Genomic DNA, 25,000 nt, shown 5'->3' with positions numbered 1-25,000 from the left:
TAAACATGACTGCTAGGTTAATTGGCATATCTAAATTGTCCTTAGGTGTGTGTGTGCATGGTTGTGTGCCGCTGTGCACTGCAAAAACCATCTATAAATAAGTACAGTACAACGCCTCTCGTCTGTAGACTGCCGGAGATGGGCACTGGCACCACACGAAACCTCACACGATAAGAGGGAGAAGATGGATGGATGAAATATAACTTTCAATAAGCAGATTTTGGGGAAAAAAATCTAAACGGCCCCCTGCTGTTTTTTGACACACAACTGCTTCCCCAGGTTCACCACCAACCACATCGTGAAGTTTGCAGATGGTACCACGGTGTTGGGCTTTTTCACAGACAATAACCTGATCCTGAATGTGGAGAAAACTAAGGACATCATTGTTGACTTCAGGAAGAATCAGCCAAACCACGCTCCACTAGTGTAGAGGTGGTCGGCAGCATCAAATTCCTAGGGGTGCACATCACAGCCACCCTCACCTGGACTGTAAACACCTCCTCACTGGTCAAAAGGAAACAGAAATGCTTATACTTTCTGCAGAGGATGAGGAGAGACCACCTGCCCCCACCAATCCTCACCACCTTCTACAGAAGCACCATAGAGAGCGTTCTGACCAGCTGTCTCACTGTGTGGTGTGGAGGCTGCAGCGCCTCAGACTGGAAGAAAGTGAGAGTGGTAAGAACAGGAGAGAGGATCATCTGTGGCCCTTTTGTCTCCATAAAAGATATTTCATTCCAGCCCATAACATCAGTGACCATGGACTGTTCTCCCTGCTTCCCTCTGGGAAGCAGCATTCGATGCAGCTCCAGCAACAGCTTCTTCCCCACCGCCATCAGACAGCTGAGCTGTTAAGAAAACTCTAAATCATGTCACAGACTCTGCAGCAAACTGTTAACACCAACCAAAAATACTGCTTCCATATCGATGCGTTTTTGCGCCATTTTTTCTCCCACAGTTTAAATTTGATCAATGCTACACTTTAAGAAATAGAAATGTCATAAGAGCTGTGCAAAACAAAACACACTGTGTATATAAAATGACAATAAAAGTTGCCCAAATCTAGATCCTGCTGCTTGTGAAGGAGGTTAATCACAGATGTGTAAACAATGAATGTATCATCAATAGCATTGGCTGTTAGTGGTCATTTCTAAGATATATATATTTTATATTCATGTTTTTTTGAGTACGTTATAAATGAGGCTCTAAAAGGTGTCCGTCTAAAAATATAAATATTAGTATTGCATACTCAATATTAGGAAAACATTTAATAAATATGCGGCTTTGCTTTACGTTTGGGCTCATTTTTAGTCAAATATAAAAACCTAACAAAAGCCTTCGGGTCCAGTAACTACGGGTCCATCATAAAGTTCACCCTTGACTGAAGGCCTTTTAAGTTAAAAAATTGGAAATCTTAACCTGCATTTCTTAATTATTATTGTAATTCTGCAACTTTAGTTAATTTGACTTCTGGCTTATGCTTTTTCAGATAAAAAATAAAAAATTTCAAATTTACTCAATTAATTAAAACCCATTTAATTTGGTAAAGATTGAAATATGACCTTATCTCAAAAAGAAAATACAACATCACATGTTCTGATCAATCACATCTGATCTGCAAAATAAATAAAGGCAGTGAGGAAGCAACACTGATTACCTTTACCATTACCTGCTCCCTTGATTTCAGCAGCTTCTGTTCCAAATGTGTGCTCTAAATTACATTGATTGATTCACTGACAGAAAAAAAAAACCACACATTTTTTTAAAGGCTTTTATTAAAAAAATTGTTAGTTTCTCCCAAAAATTCAAGCATATCTCTAAGAACTAAAGCTTGCACAATATTTTTTATTTAGTGTACAACATAAGGAGCTGAAGCTTTTCCATTAAACAAGACTGAAAACCAACAGCAAAGTTGTACAAATATACCCCGATGTGTTCAATTACTTTTAAACCATTATTTTTGCTGAAAACATTAAAACAATTAAAACTTCCTTCGTTAAAATTAAATGACAGCAATGCAGAGCCAAACAAAGAACAAACTGATCAAAACCAAATATGAAGGACAGTACAAAAAACAAGTTTCATACAGGAAGAAGGGTCTGAGCAGACGACTTATACAACACGTTTTCAGCTGCAGAAGCGGAAACCTTCTGAGGTCACAGAATCAGATCCTGACCTGATTCAGCTGTTTCTTTCTATCAATAGAGCAAAGGACTGAAAGATACTGTGACGCAACACTTCACAGAAACTGCCAATCCTTCAACATCTTAGCAGAAAGAAACGAGAGAAAAGGTGTGATATTTGATATGCTTTAAGAATATAACCTTAGCCTTTTGGAAACAGATCAAAAAAAAAAAAAAAAAAGTACAGTACCAAAATAGAAATAAATCAATCCTTAGACATTATGGGCAGTGCAATACTCACCATTTGGCCTGTAGGTGTCTACCAATTATTGAAAAGTAAAAATAAAAACAAACAACAAACTGGAAAAGGAGTGAAACTGAAGGTGACAGCTCAGCAGTACACACAGTTTAGACATCCTGGATTTTCATGGCCTCCTGCGGCCAGCTGTATGTATCCAGAGTGAAGGAGTCGTAGTCAGGACTGTAGCTCTGTGACAGCACAAACGCCTCCTTATCCTTGGGCTCGGGGTACACTGAAGCTATGTTGTGTTTGTAAGCGTAGTTGACAACCTGGAAAGGCAACAAAACATCATGAGGTGAAGGATCTTTCAGCTACCTGCTGTGGTCTGATCTACAGCTCTCTCTGCTGGTTCTAGTATGTACTGCAGACATTTTACTTCTCCCTCTGTTCATCACCTCTTCAGTTTGGCCACATTTTTATATTATAGTCATTATTAGCATGTAATGCTAAGCAAAAATGCATTACCTTAAATACCCCTTCTAGAATTAAGTCAAATTAACATCAACTTATAATAAAAAAATGGTAATTGTAAAACAAACTCTTTGGTTTTCATCACATAGAATGAATATAAATGTATTGTCATGTTTTTTTATCTTGGTAATCAAATTTCAAAGAAATTAAAATCTATTACAGAGTCAAATATTTCAAGAATCACTTTATTTTGATGATTTATTGGGTAAATCTAGTGAAATGCCCAAACAAGTGTCTCAAAAAACTAGAATATCAACTATGACCATTTACAAATTAACTATGGTTCACACCAGTAGTTTCCAAAGTCAGCGCTCTGCAGTTTTAGTTCTTTCCCCACACTTGAAATCACATCAATGGTTCAGTAGAAGGTCTTTACTGCAGAAAATAACAGTAAAGAGCTAAATAAAGTGTTTTATCCAGCATTGTTAGATCAGGAAAATTGACCCATGAAGAATGGAGCAGAACACACCTGGGCTTATTTCAAATAGTGCAAATCAGTAAGGACAAAAGAGGAAGTGCTATATGAAGGCTGTAGCCCTAAATTTGCAAGCATCAATCATGTCTGTCATAATGACATCCCTAAGGCGGTTCGATCAAGTTCCTTCCCAACATGCATGGTGTTCTTACTGCTTAAAGGTAAAGGGATCAGGAGCTAAGAAGAGGAGCTACAATTCACAGTATTTCCAGTCAGTTAAACAATCATGGGGATAATGGGTATAATAGTTGATTCAGCAGCAGAGAAGGTAGGCCAAGAAATGCTGTGTCTGAAGAGGCTGGCTATTTGGTGGCATACATATAAGCGTGCAAAAGAAAAGCTGAGAGAAACTTGATTGGAGGTGGAGCTGCATACACATGGTAAAACGTTCATTATTAAAAACTCTGTTGAACTTTACCATCTATTACGTACCCTTACTTTCCTCACTACTACCCTTCAGTCATAACTTTAGTCTCACTTTGAGCAGTCCTGTTGCATTGGCAAATGTAGCCAGAAATACAGCAGCAGCTTTTTAAGTCTACAAAGATTTTCAATGGACTGATATCTGATTAGAACTACCCCAAACTAGAAGACGTCAGATGCGTGTTTTTTTGGGCTAATGAGTCTTAGTGGATCAAAGTCCTATTTCAGAGGAAAAGTCTATTCATTTAAAATTAAGGCCTTAAAGCCTGGAAAAAGAGTGGAGACAAAATCCAAGCTGCTTTAGTTTCTGTAGTCATTAAGGATTTGAGCAGCCATTTCATCTCCTGCTGTTAATCCACAGTGTTTAAAAAAAAAAAAAAAAGGGATGAGGATATGAGACAGCAGATGAGAAGGCAGCTGAAAATCTCAGCAGAGCCACAGGCCGACGCAGTAATTCGTAGAAAAGGCGCTTCAAACAAATTTCTGTCCTATATCTGGGTTTATGCAACATTTTGAGGTCCAAATAAAAAATAAATTGTGCATGAAGTCCCTTACCTGCACCGCTATCTTAAAGGACACTTCTCTTATAGTGCTCAGAGGTGGGTAAAGTCTTCCTTCAGCCAGGTTCTCTTCAGTTACCATGCCAGCTATCGCCTGGCAACAAAAAACACACAGCAGATATAATGAATCCTGAAGTGGAGAAATATACAGCAGACGTGAGGTAACAGCTTAAAGAGGTGTTAAGTAATGTTCAGAGTCCATTAACCATCCATAGCATACAGCAGAAACTGCTCCAAATTAGGTGTTTGTTTCTTTTAAGTAAGGAACCAACCTCTGCAGTAGTGAGGAAGATTTCTTCAGGTATGTGACGAACTCTGCAGGATATAACACCTAAAGCAACTCCTGGGAATACGTAGGCGTTGTTTCCCTGACCAGGGAAGAAGGTGCGTCCGTCTGCCAGGGTCACTTTGTCAAACGGACTCCCGCTGGCAAAGATGCCTCTGCCCTGATCAAGGAGAGGTGAGGTTATTGGCTGATCCTGGTGCATGGAGTTTTTTCATTTCTATTAGAGCGTTAAAAAAGACATGCATTCATTGCCAATTATTCACACTAGATTAAGTTTTCCCCTTTTTGTCTTAATGCAATGACAAACAAAGCTTGGTTTAATTTAAATGTTAGCCATATAGCTTTAGTCACGCACTCTCTAAATCTAGCATCAATGAACGAGGGACATGAAAGATATTCATTAAAGAAAATGCCAAAACACAACCGTAGTTTGTTTGCATCAGTCACAGAAAACAGGTGATTAAAATGAAGAAAAGAAATCTTTGCACTACTCCTGATGGTCACTCAAATAAATGTTTAAGCTTGTGATTCGAATATGAAATATTTTTTTAAAGCTCTTAGGCATGAATATTGCTATATGTTCCTGTACTGTAGTCAACCAGTGGGTACGGAAAGTATTCGGACCCCTTTAAATTTTTCACTTTTTGTTTTATAACAATCAGTTGCTAAAATCAAGTTCATTTTATTTCTCATCAATGTGCACTCGGCACACCATCTTGACAGAAAAAAACAAATGTAGAAATTTTTGCAAATTTATCGATGCGTTGATGCATGCATCAAGCCCATAGAGCAAAACACTGTGTCGCTGCGCGTGTCACTTCAAGAAAGTCATGTGACCGATCTGTCAACACGATGCATCTGCTAAACAAATGACTCATATTTTGCGGTTTATCGTTTAAAACTATCAAGAAATTTGGAGCAGCCTAAAAGGAAGCATTTTTATTTTAATTTCCTAATTTTGTCATCCGTTTCCTCTCAGTTATCACTCAACTTATCCGAATTTAAGTTAATTTTAAATTGACTCTTAGTTTGTTTTGTTTTTTACCGTTTTTACTGTACTTATTGTTTTAAAAATATGATTTAAAATCCTAGTCCACAAGCATCCTCATTCACATTCTCCCCAAAATGTTCACATTATGAAATTGGTTCACATTATTTATTTGCTGCATCTAAAATATCAAAGATATTTTCAATTTAAACATAGATATGAAATAATACAATATAACCTAAAATAACTTAAATTATAACATTGTACTAGGTCATCAAATCAATTTACTTTAGTCTGTCAAATAAGCTGCCTGTAGAGTCTTTAAAGGTTCAGCAGGTGTCAGTATTCTGTGGTATAGTATCAACGCAGTATCAATACAGCTTGGCATTGTGTCGAAACGCTTTAAGATGCCTCATCATTAGTCATAAGTATTCAGACCCTTTGCTGTGACAATCATAGTTAGCTAACATGCTGTCCATTTCTTCTGATCCTCCTTGAGATGGTTCTGCTCCTTCATTGGATTCCAGCTGTGTTTAATTAAACTTAACAAATTGGACTTGATAAAGAAAGGCACACACCTGTCTATAGAGGACCTTACAGCTCACAGTGCATGCCAGAGCAAATGAGAATCATGAGGTCAAAGGAACTGCCCAATGAGCTCAGAGACAGAATTGTGGTAAAGCACAGATCTGGCCAAGGTTACAAATGAACTTCTGCAACAATCAAGGTTCCAAAGAGCACTGTGGCCTCCATAATCGATAAACGGAAGAAGTTTGGGACGACCAGAACTCTTCCTAGACCTGGCTGTCCTGCCAAACTGATCAATCGTGGTAGAAGAGCCTTGGTGAGAGAGGTAAAGAAGAACCCAAAGATCACTGTGACTGAGCTCCGGAGATTCAGTAGGGAGATGGGAGATAGTTCCACAAAGTCAACTATCACTGCAGCCCTATCAGAGTGTCCCAATGGAAGCCTCTCCTCAGTGCAAGACATACAAGCCTGCATCGACTTTGCCAAAAAACACATGAAGGACTCCCAGATTTTGAGAAAGAAGATTCTCTGGTCTGATGAGACCAAGATTGAACTTTCTGCCGTTAATTCTAAGCGGTATGTGTGAAGAAAAACCGGCACTGCTCATCATCTGCCCAATACAATCCCAACAGTAAAACATGGTGGTGGTAGCATCATGCTATGGGGGTGTTTTTAAGTTGCAAGGACAGGACGACTGGTTGTAATTTATGGAAAGATGAATGCAGCCAAATACAGAGAAATCTCGAAAGAAAACCTCTTCCAGAGTGCTCAGGACCTCAGACTGGGCCAAAGGTTCATCTTCCAACAAGACAATGACCCGAAGCAAACAGCTAAAATAACAAAGGAAAGGCTTGAGAACAACTCTGTGACCCTTCTTGTTTGGCCCAGCCAGAGCCGTGACATAAACCAAATTGAGCATCTCTGCAGGGACCTGAAAATGGCTGTCCACCAACGATCACCAACCTCCAACCTAACAGAACTGGAGTAGATCTGCAAGGAAGAATGACAGATGATTCCAAAATCCAGGTGTGAAAAACTCATAGCTGTACTAGCTAAACATAGCACTTCTACTGAATACTGAGCTAAGGGTCTGAATACTTATGACAATGTGATATTTCAGTTTTTCTTTTTTTATTAAACTTACAAAAATTACTACTTTTTTTTTCAAGATGGGGTGCTGGGTGTACATTAATGAGAAATGCAGTTAACTTTATTTATTTTAGCAAATGGCTGCAACGAAACAAAGAGTGAAAAATTGAAAGGGGTCTGAATACTTTCCGTACCCGCTGTACATACTGAGCTATCTTACCTCTGTGAGTTTGTAGCATTGCTCTGCTGTGCACTCAGCCTTGCTGGTAGGATTACTCAGAGCAAAGATGATGGGCCTCTCGTTAAAAGACGCCATGTCTTTAATGATCTTCTCGGTGAATGCTCCTCCAATTGCAGCCACACCTTCGGGACAAACTCCAGTTATTTTTCTTGCAACAACAATAAAGAATTGAGGAAAAAAAGACACCATTGTTTGTTAAAAATTAAAGCTTAGAAATTATATTTGATCACTTTATCAGCTCAATTACTTTTTTACTAATATTTTTTATTTTTTTTACTTGGAAAGCTATAAACCTTGAAATATCCCTGAGATGTTAGAACAATTTGACAGTTCATTTTACATGCATTTATTTCTTTTTTCTAGTGTCAAACCATTGAGTTCAGCATCTAAGTTTCTAATGGATCATATTAAAGACGAAGAAGTGAGAAGGCATTTGGTTGCTACGGTGCGAGGAAATACTACATGAAAAGAGTCACCTTTATACAGACTTTCACTGAGTTTCCATAACTGGTCAGGAACAAAACAAATGTGGGTTAAATAATGACTCAAACACGGTGCTGGTGAAGTTGGCACATTTTTACCAACACTCAGAAGCAGCTCTCTCACCAATGATGGCGGTGGGTTTAATGGTTTCTACCACCTCCTCCAGAGTCTTCAGATGCGGATGATCGTGGGCAAACTCGCCTTTCTCATGGTTTAGGTTGCCTCTGCCCTGTAGGATCAATAACTTTGTTTATTTTCCAAACTTATGATGATTTACACACAGGAACACGTATTATGATGATTTACCTTCACAATAAGACCTTTAGAGTCCACCATCCAAATTCTTTTTGCCGCATCTTCTCTAGATACTCCCTCTTTGGCCATGGCCATCATCAAAAGGTGGGCGATACCCATAGCAGCCTGTCAGATAATAAGTTTTAATCTCCAAGTCTGTTAATGTTAGTTTAAAATAGATTATCTGCGCTGAAGAGGCTTGGTTCACCTCTACTCACCTCGCCTGCTCCCTGGAAAACAAAGGTGTGGTTTAGCAGCTTGTCCTTGGTGATCCTCAGGGCAGCAAAGATTCCCGCTACAGCTACGGATGCTGTGCCTGCAGGGAGAACAAACTTATTTCTCTTGAAGAGAGATTAGATTCCTATAATGAAACAATGTCTGCTTGTGATTCATTTTAGATCACAAATATCAGACAAAAGTAAAGAGTGGCTGGTAAGAATGTCCAGACCGCTGACAAAATCTCAGTTTTTTACAATTAATTCAAAGCGATACAAGAACACAAAGTGATACATGAGGATAAAATGGAGCGAACGTGATGTACTGTTTTTATTTTATTTTGGTGTCTTGAAAATGGTGATCTAAAGAGATTAGCCTTCTTTTTTTAATCAGCAGGACTCAGACAATCCGTGCATTTCTGAGTCTTTTCCTACAATTACAGCTGCAAGCTTTTTTGTTTTAGAGTTAATAAAAGATTTTTTTTAAACAGCAAAATAATACATGACTTTCTAAACACAACCTATTATTTTTGTTTAATATCTAACGTAGAAAATGTGTTTCCACCTTAAACAACCAACACTTTATTGTATTTTTAGCTTTTAAAAATAATGTCAGAGATAAAATTGTTCCATAAGAGGAAGTATGGATTTTCTTATATAAGCTATTATTTGATGTAAAAAGAGAAAAGAAATCTGAGCTAATTGAAAGAAAAAAAGCTCTAATGCATTTTTCTGGTTCTTTTAATGTCGTTCTGTAGTGAAAATTCAAAGATTCTTTCTAAAAACCACTAGAACATCTAGGACTAGTATTTGTTCTTACTGTACATTAGTTGTTTAGATCATCTTAGCCACTATTAGGAGCCATTGTAGATGGTCCAAAGAGCCACAGTTTGCAGACCGCCTGATCTAGACTAACATTTCTGCTCAGCTCTGGCATCAAATAACATCTGCTCATGCTTCATGTCCTTCAAACTTCATCCATGCTTCTTTATAGAAGAGCAGCATGTCTCAGTAGATATGCACATTTAATATACTCATGATGACAGACTTAATGCAAAGTTTGGAATTGTATTTTAATAAGCCAACCTGGTTTTAAACTTCTAGGACCTCAACATTATCCCCAATACATCTCATGTGTTCCTCAGGGTTCAGGTAATTCTTATGTTCAATTGGCTGCATGTGAAATGATGACATGCTACGACCACCATTAAAATCCTTTCACTTCCCAATAAAGCCTTACTTGGTTTGCTGATGAATATTAAATCCCAATAAAATATACAGAAGAGTGAAATGAAAAAAAAAAAAAAAATGTTTCACTTTAAATCTGTATTTTTCAAACTCTGACCATATGAATGCAGTACCGAGACAGATCCTCTGGATAATGTACCTTGGATGTCGTCGTTGAAAGTACAGTATCGATTTCTGTATTTGTTAAGTATACGAAAAGCGTTACTGTTGGCGAAGTCCTCAAACTGGATCAGGCAGCTCATCCCATACCTGCAGAGGAAATGCCCCATCAGCCATGCATCAGGATCAACAACTCTAACTTTAGTAACGTGATTCTGGCTCACTTGTCTGTCACGGCCTGCATGAACTCCTCGATGAGCTCGTCATACTCCTTTCCTCGGATTCTCTTGTGCTTGAGGCCGATGTAGAGAGGATCATCTAGAAGTGCCTGGATTGGAACACAGTGGATATTTCTGTGAGACGCCGCCTTCCTGAATCTATGTTTTGAGTTAAGCAGGCCTAGAAAGCATCATGATCGTCCTCACCTGGTTGTCGGTGCCAACGTCCAGTAGCACTGGGAGACACTGCTGAGGAGGAACGCCACCGCACGCCGTGTAGAGAGCCAACTTCCCAACCGGAATTCCCATCCCATAGCTGCCCAGGTCCCCCAGTCCAAGGATGCGCTCTCCATCTGTCACCACGATGGCCTGGACAGACCACAAATGTCACCTCCGATGTTATATTACAATGCTCCTCCAGATCCAAACTTCTGGATTTATTTCCTGTTCAGTTTTTTCACATTTTAAACCTTTAAGTACAAAGTATTAACTTAAACCTGTTCAAGTTTTGCTACATGTAGATCACAAAAAAGACCTAAGAAATCATACATTTAGATTTTTAGATTGGCACAGAGCCTTAAAACTGCTCCTGTTCAATCTGGACTTAAACTGAGACTTCTCCACTTCTCTAACTCTTATTCTAAATCTGATGGAAGCAGACTCTTTAGAGCCCACCTTATTAATCTGTGGCAACTTGATTTTGACCATGCAGATTCCTAAAATGAGTTTAATGCTATGCCTTTAAAACTAAGTTGAAAGCCCATCTTTAAAATGTCTTTAGACCAAAAAGGTTTTTAAAAAATCTCTTATTGAATTTTGGATATTAGTGAACATTGTTATTTGTCAAAACATAAAACAAATGCGAAAAATGTTAGAATGAAGCTGTGATTTAGCAAATCAAAGAAGAAGAACATCCATTTAACAAACCAGTGTGAAAACCTCTGCATATGTAGCCTTATTATACTTTTGTCTTCTTGGAAACGTATACAAAAAAAAAAAAAGTCCGGTAGATCAGATAATTAGCATTCTTACTTTCCACAAATGCATACTAATCCAGAGCTGGAAAATGATAACAACAGAGCAAGGTGTGTACCTTGATGTCATCCTCAGGCCAGGAGTTAAGCATGGTGGCAATGTGTCCACGGTCATGGATGGTGATGAAGAGTCCTCTGCAAACACACAGAAATGTGGAATCAAATTACACACAAAGACCGACATGCAGCAAATTATAAAGCCAACTTTACAAGAAACACTTTAAAGTTATAGTAGAGGATTTTAGCAGTTTTTCTCCTACGACCCTCGGCCATTTTCAAAGAAGCGCAGTGAGAAAGGTGAGCATCAAGGACTGTCTGAAACCGTACCTCAATACAATTATCCTCCTGAAAGTGCGTATGTGCAGAAAAGGACAGTTACATGCTAAATAGCGTTGCTGTTTAGCACGTCGGATGGCCTTACGTAAATCTATCACCAGAATGACTGACAATTAGGATGATCACTTATTTAGATGATTCGCCCGGAAATTAAAGATCCTCCTCTATACCTTTAGGGCCGGATTTATCAAGATCCAATTTTGCGTGCAGTAATTTGCGCTCGCAAACTGTAATTTTGCGCGAGGGGCTGAACCATGGTTTGCGGGTGATTTAACAATAGCGATTGCGTAACTGGTGGCAGGTGCAAAACTGTTGGAGACGCCCTATTTCAATGATGGTTTTTCGCGTTTTATAGTTTGCGGCAAAGTAGTTTGTGCAAACTAGTGCATTAAGAAATTTAACTCTTACAGTGACCCCCCCACCCCCTCCAAAAAAAAAAATTAAAAAAAATAAACATTTATATTTTTATATATATATATATATATATATATATAAACGAAATGTTTTGATGATCGTTTCCTCGTTCATTCCAAAAATATTCACACGGACTGAAAAAATGCGTTCTCTGCGTCTCCTTGCTTCATTTCGATGTCTCCTTCTTGCGACAATAACCGCTGCCATGTGTGCGCAATTACGCATACAGACCATTTGCACCTTCTTTTGAAACGTGTTAAATATAGAGTCAGATACCGTTAGCAAAATTGCTTTCAGGTTTAATAAATCACTTTGCGAGTGCTAAATTAATATATTTACATGTTCTCCTCCCACAAGACGCACTTTTGCGTGTAAACGCCCCATATTGCATATTCATTGCAGAAAAAGTACTAAATGGATAAGAGGCGCTATTTAGCACACTTTAAAGACCAAATCCTTTTAGCACGCTGTCGATAGATCAGTTTGTACATTTTTTAGCGTGCACAGTGAAATAGCTTACGTTTTTATACACGCAAACCTTTGATAGATCCGGCCCATAAAGTCCAGCTTAAACATAACTATCGCCTACAGTCAGGACAATTGCCAATCATCTGTTTTGACACCTTAACACATTGTTTCACTGCTACTGATCAAATTTAGAGATTTATGGTTTTTCATTTGTTCAACTATAATAAAGCAACATAGAAAAACTGGAGTTTGAATCACAGTTTTAGGGGAAATTATTTTAAAACTCCACTGTTATCAATCTTAATGCATTACTGGTTTCTAGAGACTAAGATAAAAGTCCAAAGAGAAAGAGTAGGACATTCAAATGATGGAAAAAAAAAAAAAGATAACTTGAGGAAAGCTTCAGTTCCATTTAAAGAAAAAAAAAAGCTGAACAGTAAGTTCACAAGATATTCTTTCCCTAATATTGTGCAGCACAAGCAGAAATGGTGGGAATCTCACCGCGGCCTCCTGAAGGCGAGTCCATACTGCTGACAGGCAAGGCCCACGGTGGGAGTGTACACAATGGGCATGAACTCCTCAATGTCAGAGGTCAGCACCCGGTAGAAGAGCTTCTCGTTCCTGTCCTGCAGAGTCATCAGCAGGATGTACCTGAGACATAAGACACAAACGTGTTGTTTCAAAGTAAATGTAAATCCCTTTGTTGTCCCAAAATGTGGAAATTGACTCTCTGCATTTGACCCATCCCCTTGGGTAGCAGTGGGCTGCCATTGTGTGGCGCCCGGGGAGCAGTGTGGGGTTCAGGATTTTACCTTCTCAGAACCCCGTTTGGTTTGGTTTATATTATATCCTATCCCATCTTATGGTTGGATTTTGTTAGGTTTGTTTGCATTTGCTTATTTCTGTTTAGTTATTGATTTTGCAGTAAGCCATTTTCTATTCCCCATTTTATTTATCCCTTGTTCAGGTTTTGTTTCTTTAGTACAATTTAATAAATTCTATTTTTAGTTTAAAGAAAATCCTTGTGTGGTCTCCTTTAATGTTACCCCTAATAAACAAGCCTGGTGGACGCAACACACTACAAAATTAAGAGAATTGATTGTTTGGAATACATTTCTACAGTTGGAAAGAAGAAAAATAGAGTTTAGGTTGTGAATATAGGTTAGTGTTTCTGATCAATTTTAGGCCAGCAGTGAAGGCTTTGAAGGCCCTCCCAGCCCACCGCTGGAGGACTGGGGCTGAAGATGACTGATCCAGATGCACAAAGCTGTCAGACAAGAGATTGCAGCAGCGATTTAAGCCAATGTTGACTCAAAGGGGTTAAATACAAATGGACAAACCTCTTTTACAGTATGGTTTTCAGTTCACAAATAAAACGTGCTATAACCTTGTGTAACTTATAGCATTCCTTTAAAATACCTCCAAGTGTCTGGGTATTAAATCTGTGCAAGGCTCTGTATAAGCTATATTAGTGTTAACCTATGAACACTACCACGATTCCCGGCTGTATTAACTTTCCATCCCCTGGATAATAAACAAACACAACAGTAAGTGCAACAGCAGGAACACACAAAAGAGGATTTTAACCAACAAGCTGCACTGATGAAATGTCTGTATCTGTAGTGTTTTAATCTCAAACAGGGCTTTGAAATGCATGCTATGAACATCTGACACTCACTTGTCCAGGGGGTTAGTGCGGGTTTCGTAGCTCTTCATGACACGCAGCACTTGAACATCCTGGGAGAGGAAGCAGGGAGGGATCAGGCCGTGGATGCCCAGCTGTAACCTCTCCTCCAGGGTGAACGCCATTCCCTGAAGGATAAAGCCTCAATTATAAAACACTGAAATCCCTACAAGAATTAGTGCAGGGAAAATGATTTAAAGCAAATATAAAGGCAGAAAATCTAGACCACAATGATTCAAACATCTGTCATGAACCTAGAGGGAAATTATGACTCATTTTTTTTGCGATTGCTTCGGATTGTGCATTTCTACTCCACGAAAATTTAAAGAGGCAAAAGGGAAGAAAAAGGGGTTTGAAAGTGGAAAGCAGGTGCTATTGTCGTTGTAATCTTAAAATTGCATTGCAACCTCCAGTTAACTCATATATATATATATCTATATATAGATCGATACCAATTTATGAGCAAGTTAGGCAACTTAGATAAAGAAATAATAAAAAAAAAGTTTACTCCTTTAACTGCTGGCTTTAGTTACTATATATATTTATTTTCCACTGACCCTGTATTGGCAGGGGGTGTGAGGCTTGATCTATTTATTCCGTCCAATGAAGCTAGCCCCTGCTCCCACTCCCCTTTAAAGTCCTCTGCTTTTTCTTTCGTTGACGTCTTTGCTCTGACGCGCTCTCCATTTACTCCACTGACCCACATGAGGACAAAACACTTAATCCACTCCAACTTTGCTCTATTCTGCATCTGGATGCCAACTATTTTGTAATCCGATTCAACAGCAGACAGAGAGAAAGTGTTCGGGAGGAAGACTTCACAGGGATATCGCATGAATGAAGAAACCTTTACCTCCGTCACTAAGTGTATTTACAGCAGTGTCAATGAAGCTAAATATCAGTTTAGCAGCTTTAAGCTAGACATTATAGTCACTCATTGTAAAGCAGCCATTAAAGGTTACACTCATTACCACACACAAAGATTCAGCCTATATTCAATAACTTTTCAGAGTAGCCATACCTCTTGAAGGTTTTCACATTTCTACCACTAACTTTAATATATTTTATTTTGATGTGATGGTTTAAAACAAAGAAACAATATTGTCTGTCCAATGAACAGTTGAATTTAGGTCAATTTTGAACACATGAATTTAGAAATCCAGGAAAACATTAACAGTTGATAACAAACAGAGGGAGCAATAAATGTAGCTATTTGAAGGCATGGCTGCTAAATGCAAGAATCGACATGTCAGGGTCGTCACCAGTATATTTTTAGCTTAACGGCCCGTTATGCTCACGAAAAAACTCAAAATTATTCTGAAAATCAGGACAATATGCTTGTTTTTTTAAGACAGGAGCTGGTTACACTAAAATCCTTCAAACTATTAGTTTGAGAAAAAGAGTGTGAAATTCCACTATATCACATTTTTTTTTCAACCATGCCATTTTACAGTTCTGTACAGCACTCGTTGTACTTTTAGGTTCCTTTCCAAAAAAAAAAAAAAACATTTTTAACTGATATTACCGATGGTAGTGTTTGTATTTGTTAATGACGATTGAGTTGACACACTTTATTATAAAAGAGTAATGTGCAGTAAAGCACAGTTTAAGGACAATTATTAGGTCTAACTCTTATATGGAAAAAAAGGAACTGAGTAGTTTTAGCCTAATAACTCTTAAATGGAGTGTTCCACTTTCCCATGTATGTTGTTTTGCAAAATGATTCATGCACCTTGAACTTATCCTACTGCACTTGTTACAAACTGAAACTACCTGTACTTTGCAATTGTTAAATAAAAGGAAAATTACACACATGGTTTAGGTGTGGACTTTAACTAGGTATTGTAATGTACTGTAATGTCTTGTAATCTGAACCATCCCATTGTTGCTGTGGCTGTACATTTAAGGTCACAGGCGTGGTTAGACTAAAACCCTTAGAATTACAATGGAAATATGCCGATACCCTGCCTTCTAAGGAGAACAGAAATTGTGTTTTTTAACACATCAACCTTCTTATTTGCACACATACACTATATTGCCAAAAGTATTTGCTCACCTGCCTTGACTCACATATGAGCTTAAGTGACATCCCGTTCCTAATCCATAGGGTTCAATATGACGTCGGTCCACCCTTTGCAGCTAGAACAGCTTCAACTCTTCTGGGAAGGCTGTCCACAAGGTTTAGGAGTGTGTTTATGGGAATTTTTGACCATTCTTCCAGAAGCGCATTTGTGAGGTCGCACACTGATGTTGGACGAGAAGGCCTGGCTCTCAGTCTCCGCTCTAATTCATCCCAAAGGTGTTCTATCGGGTTGAGGTCAGGACTCTGTGCAGGCCAGTCAAGTTCATCCACACCAGACTCTGTCATCCATGTCTTTATGGACCTTGCTTTGTGCACTGGTGCACAGTCATGTTGGAAGAGGAAGGGGCCAGCTCCAAACTGTTCCCACAAAGTTGGGAGCATGGAATTGTCCAAAATGTCTTGGTATGCTGAAGCATTCAGAGTTCCTTTCACTGGAACTAAGGGGCCAAGCCCAGCTCCTGAAAAACAACCCCACACCATAATCCCCCCTCCACCAAACTTTACACTTGGCACAATGCAGTCAGACAAGTACCGTTCTCCTGGCAACCGCCAAACCCAGACCCGTCCATCAGATTGCCAGATGGAGAAGCGCGATTCGTCACTCCAGAGAACGCGTCTCCACTGCTCTAGAGTCCAGTGGCGGCGTGCTTTACACCACCGCATCCGACGCTTTGCATTGCACTTGGTGATGTATGGCTTGGATGCAGCTGCTCGACCATGGAAACCCATTCCATGAAGCTCTCTGCGCACTGTTCTTGAGCTAATCTGAAGGCCACATGAAGTTTGGAGGTCTGTAGTGATTGACTCTGCAGAAAGTTGGCGACCTCTTCGCACTATGCGCGTCAGCATCCGCTGACCCCGCTCCGTCAGTTTACGTGGCCTACCACTTCGTGGCTGAGTTGCTGTCGTTCCCAAACACTTCCATTTTCTTATAATACAGCTGACAGTTGACTGTGGAATATTTAGGAGCGAGGAAATTTCACGACTGGATTTGTTGCACAGGTGGCATCCTATCACAGTTCCACGCTGGAATTCACTGAGCTCCTGAGAGCGACCCATTCTTTCACAAATGTTTGTAAAAACAGTCTGCATGCCTAGGTGCTTGAATTTATACACCTGTGGCCATGGAAGTGATTGGAACACCTGATTCCAATAATTTGGATGGGTGAGCAAATACTTTTGGCAATATAGTGTATATATATATATATATATATATATACACATGAGAAAAGCACTGTGAAAACGTAAACCCCCATTAAAACAAACATCGGCCCCCTGAAGCAGCAAGGAGCATTTACGGGAAAAAAAGAACAAAAAAATAATTGTGCCCCACTCGTAAAAAAAAAAATCCTGTGAGAACCCTGTATGCATCAGTGATAAAAAATAAAATAAAAAAAAGACGCAAATATTGGCCAAAATGTTCAGTCTGTCTGTAATTCCAAAGCTTATAAACTTGCATTTAATATGCCAATGTAATATATAACCAGTCAGACAGAGGCTCTCCACAGCAGAGGCTCACATCTGACATAACCGACATACAACAAAAGGGCAAGGAAAGGGGACAGAAAAGGGGGTTCTCAGGTGATATAATCTAGCTATAAACTAAAGCTTGATTATAATCTCAATCACAAGATTTTCAAATATTGGACTCTACTGTTGGTCTTGGTGAACAGCAAAGTCTCCATAGGACAGCAGTTATTCTGAACTATTTTAATCAGTGCTGAATTAACTGTTTTTTCTGACATGCTCTTTGAACTCTATCCTGCAGTTTATGACCTGTCAGGTGTGCTCCTTGGCATTCACTATGCTGATTGTCTGAACACAAACCTCTGGTGCCTTTGTTCCACATCTCTACTTATACCAACATTAAATTACACTAATACAAATCTATTTACAAATATCTTCTAATGGCAAATAATTGCAGTGGATTTTATTTAGAGGCGCTAAAAGAGGCTAAAAACAAAAACTAAACATACTTTGAAAAAAAATTACAGAAGTGAAAATGGTGTGAAATGTTATAAAAACCTTTAGCCACACCTCGCCACTTCTAAACTGTTATATGGTTTTACAGCCCTTTACAGTGAAGAGGATGAGGATGTATCTGGACATCTTTGAAATTACTGGAACTGATTTGTTTGCAGAAAGTAGTACACGTTAGTCCCGCTTCATTCACTGAATAAAACCAGAGAGCTTAGTGTAGCTGCTGGAGTGGTTCATTTTATAAGAGCATTGCACATGACTGGGAAACAAAAGATTTGTTTCCCTTTGTGGAAGTAGAACTATTTCCTGACTGTTTGCACTTAAATGAACCTGTGAGTCAGGATGTGACTGCTGAGTCGGCATGGAAAGTAGAGAGAACTAAGCCTGACCTCTGAACATCTAGAATCTAAGCCATAAACTTGTTTTGGTCCTCAGTAGCGTTCCTGCTGTCTTCACAGGCCGAAACCACAGAGGAAAAAGAACAGACATATCAATATCATTGAGTATGGTGGCGGGGAAATAATCCAGGAACATGACAAGAAGTTTGAAAAATGTTTTTTTTTTTTTTGAATTTTCCTCCAAGTAGAACAAAAGAATAGAAAGGCTCTTTGTGTGTTTAGAAATTATCAGACTGTAAAACTGTTAAATACTAACATCATTCCCCCATAGATCCAAAAGTTCTGCCATTCTACTCCTTGTTTATATATTAATTCCACCATGACATTATGTTGGCTGTACACACAATCAACTTATCCAGTAACAACTTAGCTTCTGAGCATCTGTATGCTTACAATTATATATACACTAAATGAAATTTCGTTTTGTATACATAAAAGTTGTTTAAGACTAAGCCTAAATTTTACATTTTTTTCTCAAATACAGCTGAAGAAATGTCACATTTGATACCATAGTCCCCACTGGGAATCTGATCTGGCACTATAATTACTATGAGGAACCCCCATTTTATTAACAATACAAAAGATGTTTTTCATTTCCAATAATAACAAACTTCATCAGTATGACATCAATGAGTGCCACTACACATCAGATCAGGGTTTATACAGGAATAAGTCACTCTAATTTAATGCTTTTTAATGCCATCAACAAGTACCCATGACTCTATATATATATATATATATATATATATATATATATATATATATATATAAATAAAAGAGGGATTTTGCCGTGTTTTTTATTAAAAAAAACACAGCAAAATCCCTCTTTTCCAGCCACTTTTGTTGAAATTTGCATTTTCCCGTTCTCTAGCTTTTTCTCCGCCTCAAGCTTTTTTTCCCCCAAACATACAGCTTTACAAACAAGCGGAAGCAGTTCCACGCCAATATATCACAATATAATAGATCAGAAGAAATTGATTTTTATAAACGTTTTTTTTTTAATGAAGCATTTTAAACGCCATGATAAGCACATTTAATGAATTTTAATGCCAATCAAGGCCTTGATTTAAAAAATAATAATTTAATGACTTTTGATGATTTTTTATGACCTGCGGAAACCCTGCAGAAGAAAAATAAATAAAATATGGATGAAGTTGTGGCTGGGGAAAAGAAAGCAACTTCATAAAATGATTTTAAGATGGGGTATAAAACCTCACCTGTTCGGATAGTGTTACAAATACATCAGTTTGTTGGATTATATGGATAATTATCCTACTACTATTATCCTATAGTAATAATCAAACTATTAGTTTGAAAAAAGACTGAAATTCCACTATATCACATTTTTTTTAACCATGCAATTTTAGAGTTCTGTACAGCACTTGTTGTCACAGCTTTACTAACTGTACTTTTGGGTTCCTTTCCAAAAATAAAAATTTTAACTGATATTTACTGATGGTAATGTTTGTATTTGTTAATGATGATTGAGTTGAAGAAAACACTTTATTATTAAAAAGTAATGTGCAGTAAAGCACAGTTTAAGGACAATTATCAGCAACTCACACAACTCGTATATGGAAAAAAGGAAACAGAGTAGATTTAACCTAATAACTCTTAAATGAACGGTTACATTTTCCCATGTATGTTGTCTTGCAAAATGATTCATGCACCTTGAACTTATCCTACTGCACTCGTTACAAACTGAAACTGCCTGTAAATTACACACACGTTTAGGTGTGGACTTTAACTAGGTCACGATGAATGTCCTGTATTCTAAACCATCCCATTGTTCCTGTGGCTGTACATTTATGGTCAGGGTAAACCTCCGATCGAAGTCAGGTTTTCTTCCAGGATTGTCCTTTGTTTACCGCCATATAGATTTCTATAAACTCCAACCTGCTTCCCTGGTAAAGAAAAGCAAGCCCACATGACAATGCAACCACCACCATGTGTCCCCATGATGATGGTCTGTTCAAAATGAGGTGGAATTTGACATTTGAATTGAGAAAGCTTCCTGGAGAGGTGGCGAAACGTCTTGAAATCTTGGAAACCAAGTCCAGGGGATATTTTTTTTTAACTTTTACTGAATGAGGTGGAGTTTGAGTTTTAAAAAAATGGGTTTTGCATGTACACCCAACTTCTTTGTTTTTCTCTATGAGCTAACCTTCTGCCACATATGTGGTGTGACATTTAGCTCCATTGATACTGCTGTAAATACACTGACAACAGTAAAGGTTTCTTCATTCATGCGATTTCCCTGTGAAGTCTCCCTCCAGAACACTTTCTCTCTGTCAGATGTTGAAGCAGATTACAAAATAGATAGCATCCAGATGCAGATAAGATGTTTTGTTTTGTCTCAGTAATGCCTTCTCCATGAAATCTGTAAAACCAAAAAGGCTCTTTTGACCTCTGCAGCTGCTCCACAGTTGCTATGATTAATGCTCCACCTGTAGAGGTTGAGATTGTGTTTTATAGTCCAACTTTACCAAAGATATCTGTTCTGCTTCATCTGCTTCCTGATTATAATTGGCTGGTCAAGAGGGTTAATTAAAAGGGCACTAGACTCATCTATCCACAACTGTGTAAGACTGAGATGGTCTCTTTAAACTTCCACTAAAATACTTTGAAATGTGATCAGTCCTGACAAAATGTTTACTGATTAGTTAACTTTATTGATCTCCAAGTAGAAAAATTTACTCAAAAGAAGAAGGTGCCAAAAGGAGGGAAAGGCGCATGGGGGAATATATACAGTAAATACAGTGCATACACACACATATACACTATATTGCCAAAAGTATTTGCTCACCCATCCAAATTATTGGAATCAGGTGTTCCAATCACTTCCATGGCCACAGGTGTATAAATTCAAGCACCTAGGCATGCAGACTGTTTTTACAAACATTTGTGAAAGAATGGGTCGCTCTCAGGAGCTCAGTGAATTCCAGCGTGGAACTGTGATAGGATGCCACCTGTGCAACAAATCCAGTCGTGAAATTTCCTCGCTCCTAAATATTCCACAGTCAACTGTCAGCTGTATTATAAGAAAATGGAAGTGTTTGGGAACGACAGCAACTCAGCCACGAAGTGGTAGGCCACGTAAACTGACGGAGCGGGGTCAGCGGATGCTGACGCGCATAGTGCGAAGAGGTCGCCAACTTTCTGCAGAGTCAATCACTACAGACCTCCAAACTTCATGTGGCCTTCAGATTAGCTCAAGAACAGTGCGCAGAGAGCTTCATGGAATGGGTTTCCATGGTCGAGCAGCTGCATCCAAGCCATACATCACCAAGTGCAATGCAAAGCGTCGGATGCGGTGGTGTAAAGCACGCCGCCACTGGACTCTAGAGCAGTGGAGACGCGTTCTCTGGAGTGACGAATCGCGCTTCTCCATCTGGCAATCTGATGGACGGGTCTGGGTTTGGCGGTTGCCAGGAGAACGGTACTTGTCTGACTGCATTGTGCCAAGTGTAAAGTTTGGTGGAGGGGGGATTATGGTGTGAGGTTGTTTTTCAGGAGCTGGGCTTGGCCCCTTAGTTCCAGTGAAAGGAACTCTGAATGCTTCAGCATACCAAGACATTTTGGACAATTCCATGCTCCCAACTTTGTGGGAACAGTTTGGAGCTGGCCCCTTCCTCTTCCAACATGACTGTGCACCAGTGCACAAAGCAAGGTCCATAAAGACATGGATGACAGAGTCTGGTGTGGATGAACTTGACTGGCCTGCACAGAGTCCTGACCTCAACCCGATAGAACACCTTTGGGATGAATTAGAGCGGAGACTGAGAGCCAGGCCTTCTCGTCCAACATCAGTGTGCGACCTCACAAATGCGCTTCTGGAAGAATGGTCAAAAATTCCCATAAACACACTCCTAAACCTTGTGGACAGCCTTCCCAGAAGAGTTGAAGCTGTTCTAGCTGCAAAGGGTGGACCGACGTCATATTGAACCCTATGGATTAGGAACGGGATGTCACTTAAGCTCATATGTGAGTCAAGGCAGGTGAGCAAATACTTTTGGCAATATAGTGTATATACAAACAGTCATGGCCAGAAGTATTGAGAATGACAAAAATATTATATTTTCACATGATCTGCTGCCCTCTGGTTTTTATGTGTGTATATCAGATGTTGTCATCACATACAGAAATACAATTGCAATCATATTATGAGTAACAAAAGCTTTTAATGACAGAATGAGTTAATGCAGAAAGTCAATATTTGCAGTGTTGCCCCCTCTTCTTCAGGATCTCTGCAATTCTCCCTGGCATGCTCTCAATCAGCTTCTGGACCAAATCCTGACTGATAGCAGTCCATTCTTGCACAATCAATGCTTGCATTTTGTCAGAATTCCTAGGTTTTCATTTGTCCACCCATCTCTTGATGATTGACCACAAGGTTTAGATGTGATTAATATCAAGGGGAGTTCCCAGACCATGGACCCAAAATCTCTATGTTTTGTTCCCTGAGCCAGTTAGATATCACCTTTGCTTTATGGCAAGGTGCTACATCATGCTGGAAAAGGCATTGTTCATCACCAAACTGCTGTTGGAAGGTTGGGAGAAGTTGCTCTCAGAGGACATTCTGGTACCATTCTTTATTCATGGCTTTGTTTTTAGGTAAGACTGTGAGAGAGCCGACTCCCTTGGCTGAGAAGCAACCCCTCACATGAATGGTTTCAGGATGCTTTACAGTTGGCATGAGAAAAGACTGGTGGTAGCGCTCACCTCGTCGTCTCCAAACAAGCCATTTTCCAGATGTCCCAAACAATTGGAAACGGGATTCATCAAAGAAAATGACAGAGACCAGGCCTTGCTCCAAGAGTCTCCACCTCACAGTGCTTGCAGATGCACGAACACCTGCCTGCTGCCCTTCCTGAGCAAGCAGTGCACTGCTGGTAGCCCGATCTCGCAGCTGAAACACTTTTAAGAGACGGTCCTGGCACTTGCTGGTCTTTCTTGGGTGCCCTGGAGCCTTTTTGGCAACAATGGAACCTCTCTCCTTGAAGTTGACTGAAGTACAATCTTTCTAGCTGCGATTCTCTTTCCTGTTAGGCCATTTTTTGTGCAGTGCAATGATGATTGCATGTGTTTCTTTAGAGATAACCATGGTTCACAGAAGAAAAACAATGATGCCAAGCACCAGCCTCTTTTTAAAGTGTCCAGTGGTGTCATTCTTAATCAATCATGACAGATTGATCTACAGCCCTGTCCTCATCACCCCCCACACCTGTGTTAATGGAACAATCACTGAAACAATGTTAGCTGGTCCTTTTAAGACAGGGCTGCAATGACATTGAAATGTGTTTTGGGGGATAAAGTTCATTTTTTAGGCAAATGCTGACTTTGCAATTAATTGCTGTTACGCTGATCACACTTTATAACATTCTGGAGTATATGCAAATTGCCGTTATAAAAACTGAAGCAGTAGACTTTGTAAATATTAACATTTGAATCATTCTCAAAACTTTTGGCCATAACTGTGTATGTATATATATATATATATATATATATATATATATATATATATATATATAATTAGGCAGGATTATTGTACAGGGTATTAAATGGGTATTTATATAGATAGGTATTTATATATCTAGCTATTGCAAAGGGTATTAAATAGTAATTGTACATTAGATATTCCACACATTAATGCATTAATAGTGTCGCATCTTTGTAATAGTGTCACTGAAAAGATTCACGCATTTAAATACTCTAGCAGTGATCAGTAAACTAACCTTGTTCAGGTAGGGGTTCCTGGTGATGTCATAGCCGCGTTTTTTGGTGTAAACGTTGGACTTCTGGTTCGTCCCGGAGTGACAGACCCGCACAGCCTGGAAAGCGGTGTTGTCTCCCTGCACCGCCCCCGCAGGCCGACCCGGAGAGCCGAGCGGTACCCTCATCCTGCCTGCAGCCGCGCCTCTGCACAGAGACAAAGCGGCTTTTCCAGGGAGGGAGTTCATGCTTCCAAAGGGACACCTAGGGCGGAAAAAACACCCACCCACCACCACAGAGGGAAAGTTACATTACAGTAAGGAGGGAGGACATACACACCGGGATGCCAGACATGCCGTAAATGATACCAGCTCAGGCTCTATGTAAACAACCGGGAAACTGTTAGCTCAAAGCGGAGTCATAAAAAAAAAAAAATCAGGCCTCATAAATCCTTTGCTTGGTCAAAGTGATGCTTTGGGGAAAAATCCAAAAATAGTATATATTATAGAAAAAAATATTAAAATACGTATATATAAAAGATTGAGCGTATCTTCCATTGCTCTGCTAGCTGCTGTTAGCTCGTAAAGCTATTAAAACAAGAACAGTTTTCTAAAGAAACGAGCCTGCAAAAAACAGCAAATACACAAATATAGTTCAGTTGGCCTCACCTGAAAACTGCGTGGATAAGTTTAAGCACAGGCTTATTGCTTCATGGGAAGAACCGCTTTGGTCCTATCGAGTTTTATCTAACCGGAGATAGGAGGCTTGACAGCTGATTCAGGACCTCCTGACATTGGGCAGTTTTACTTCCGTGTTAAAGTAAGCCCGCCTCTTCCATCTGCAGATCAG

General features: G+C 39.2%; 1 protein-coding gene across 1 annotated transcript; it reads right to left on the bottom strand.

The window, feature by feature from the left end:
• Positions 1–1,757: 1,757 nt before the first annotated feature.
• Positions 1,758–24,975, bottom strand: me3 (malic enzyme 3, NADP(+)-dependent, mitochondrial). Its single transcript, XM_038289695.1, has 15 exons — positions 24,820–24,975; positions 24,175–24,415; positions 13,973–14,106; positions 12,796–12,945; positions 11,136–11,211; positions 10,250–10,411; positions 10,049–10,152; positions 9,865–9,974; positions 8,481–8,578; positions 8,275–8,388; positions 8,092–8,197; positions 7,465–7,607; positions 4,626–4,799; positions 4,349–4,447; positions 1,758–2,693 (listed from the first exon to the last, which is right to left on the bottom strand). The coding sequence occupies exons 2-15, from the start codon at positions 24,397–24,399 to the stop codon at positions 2,532–2,534; spliced, it is 1,857 nt and encodes a 618-aa protein (XP_038145623.1). The 5' UTR covers positions 24,400–24,415; positions 24,820–24,975; the 3' UTR covers positions 1,758–2,531.
• Between the last annotated feature and the right edge of the window lie 25 nt (positions 24,976–25,000).

This window comes from Cyprinodon tularosa, unplaced genomic scaffold, assembly GCF_016077235.1.
Source record: "Cyprinodon tularosa strain WSP-4 unplaced genomic scaffold, ASM1607723v1 ctg270, whole genome shotgun sequence".
Taxonomy (NCBI): Eukaryota; Metazoa; Chordata; class Actinopteri; order Cyprinodontiformes; family Cyprinodontidae; genus Cyprinodon; species Cyprinodon tularosa.
This window is presented reverse-complemented; position numbering and strand designations above follow the sequence as displayed.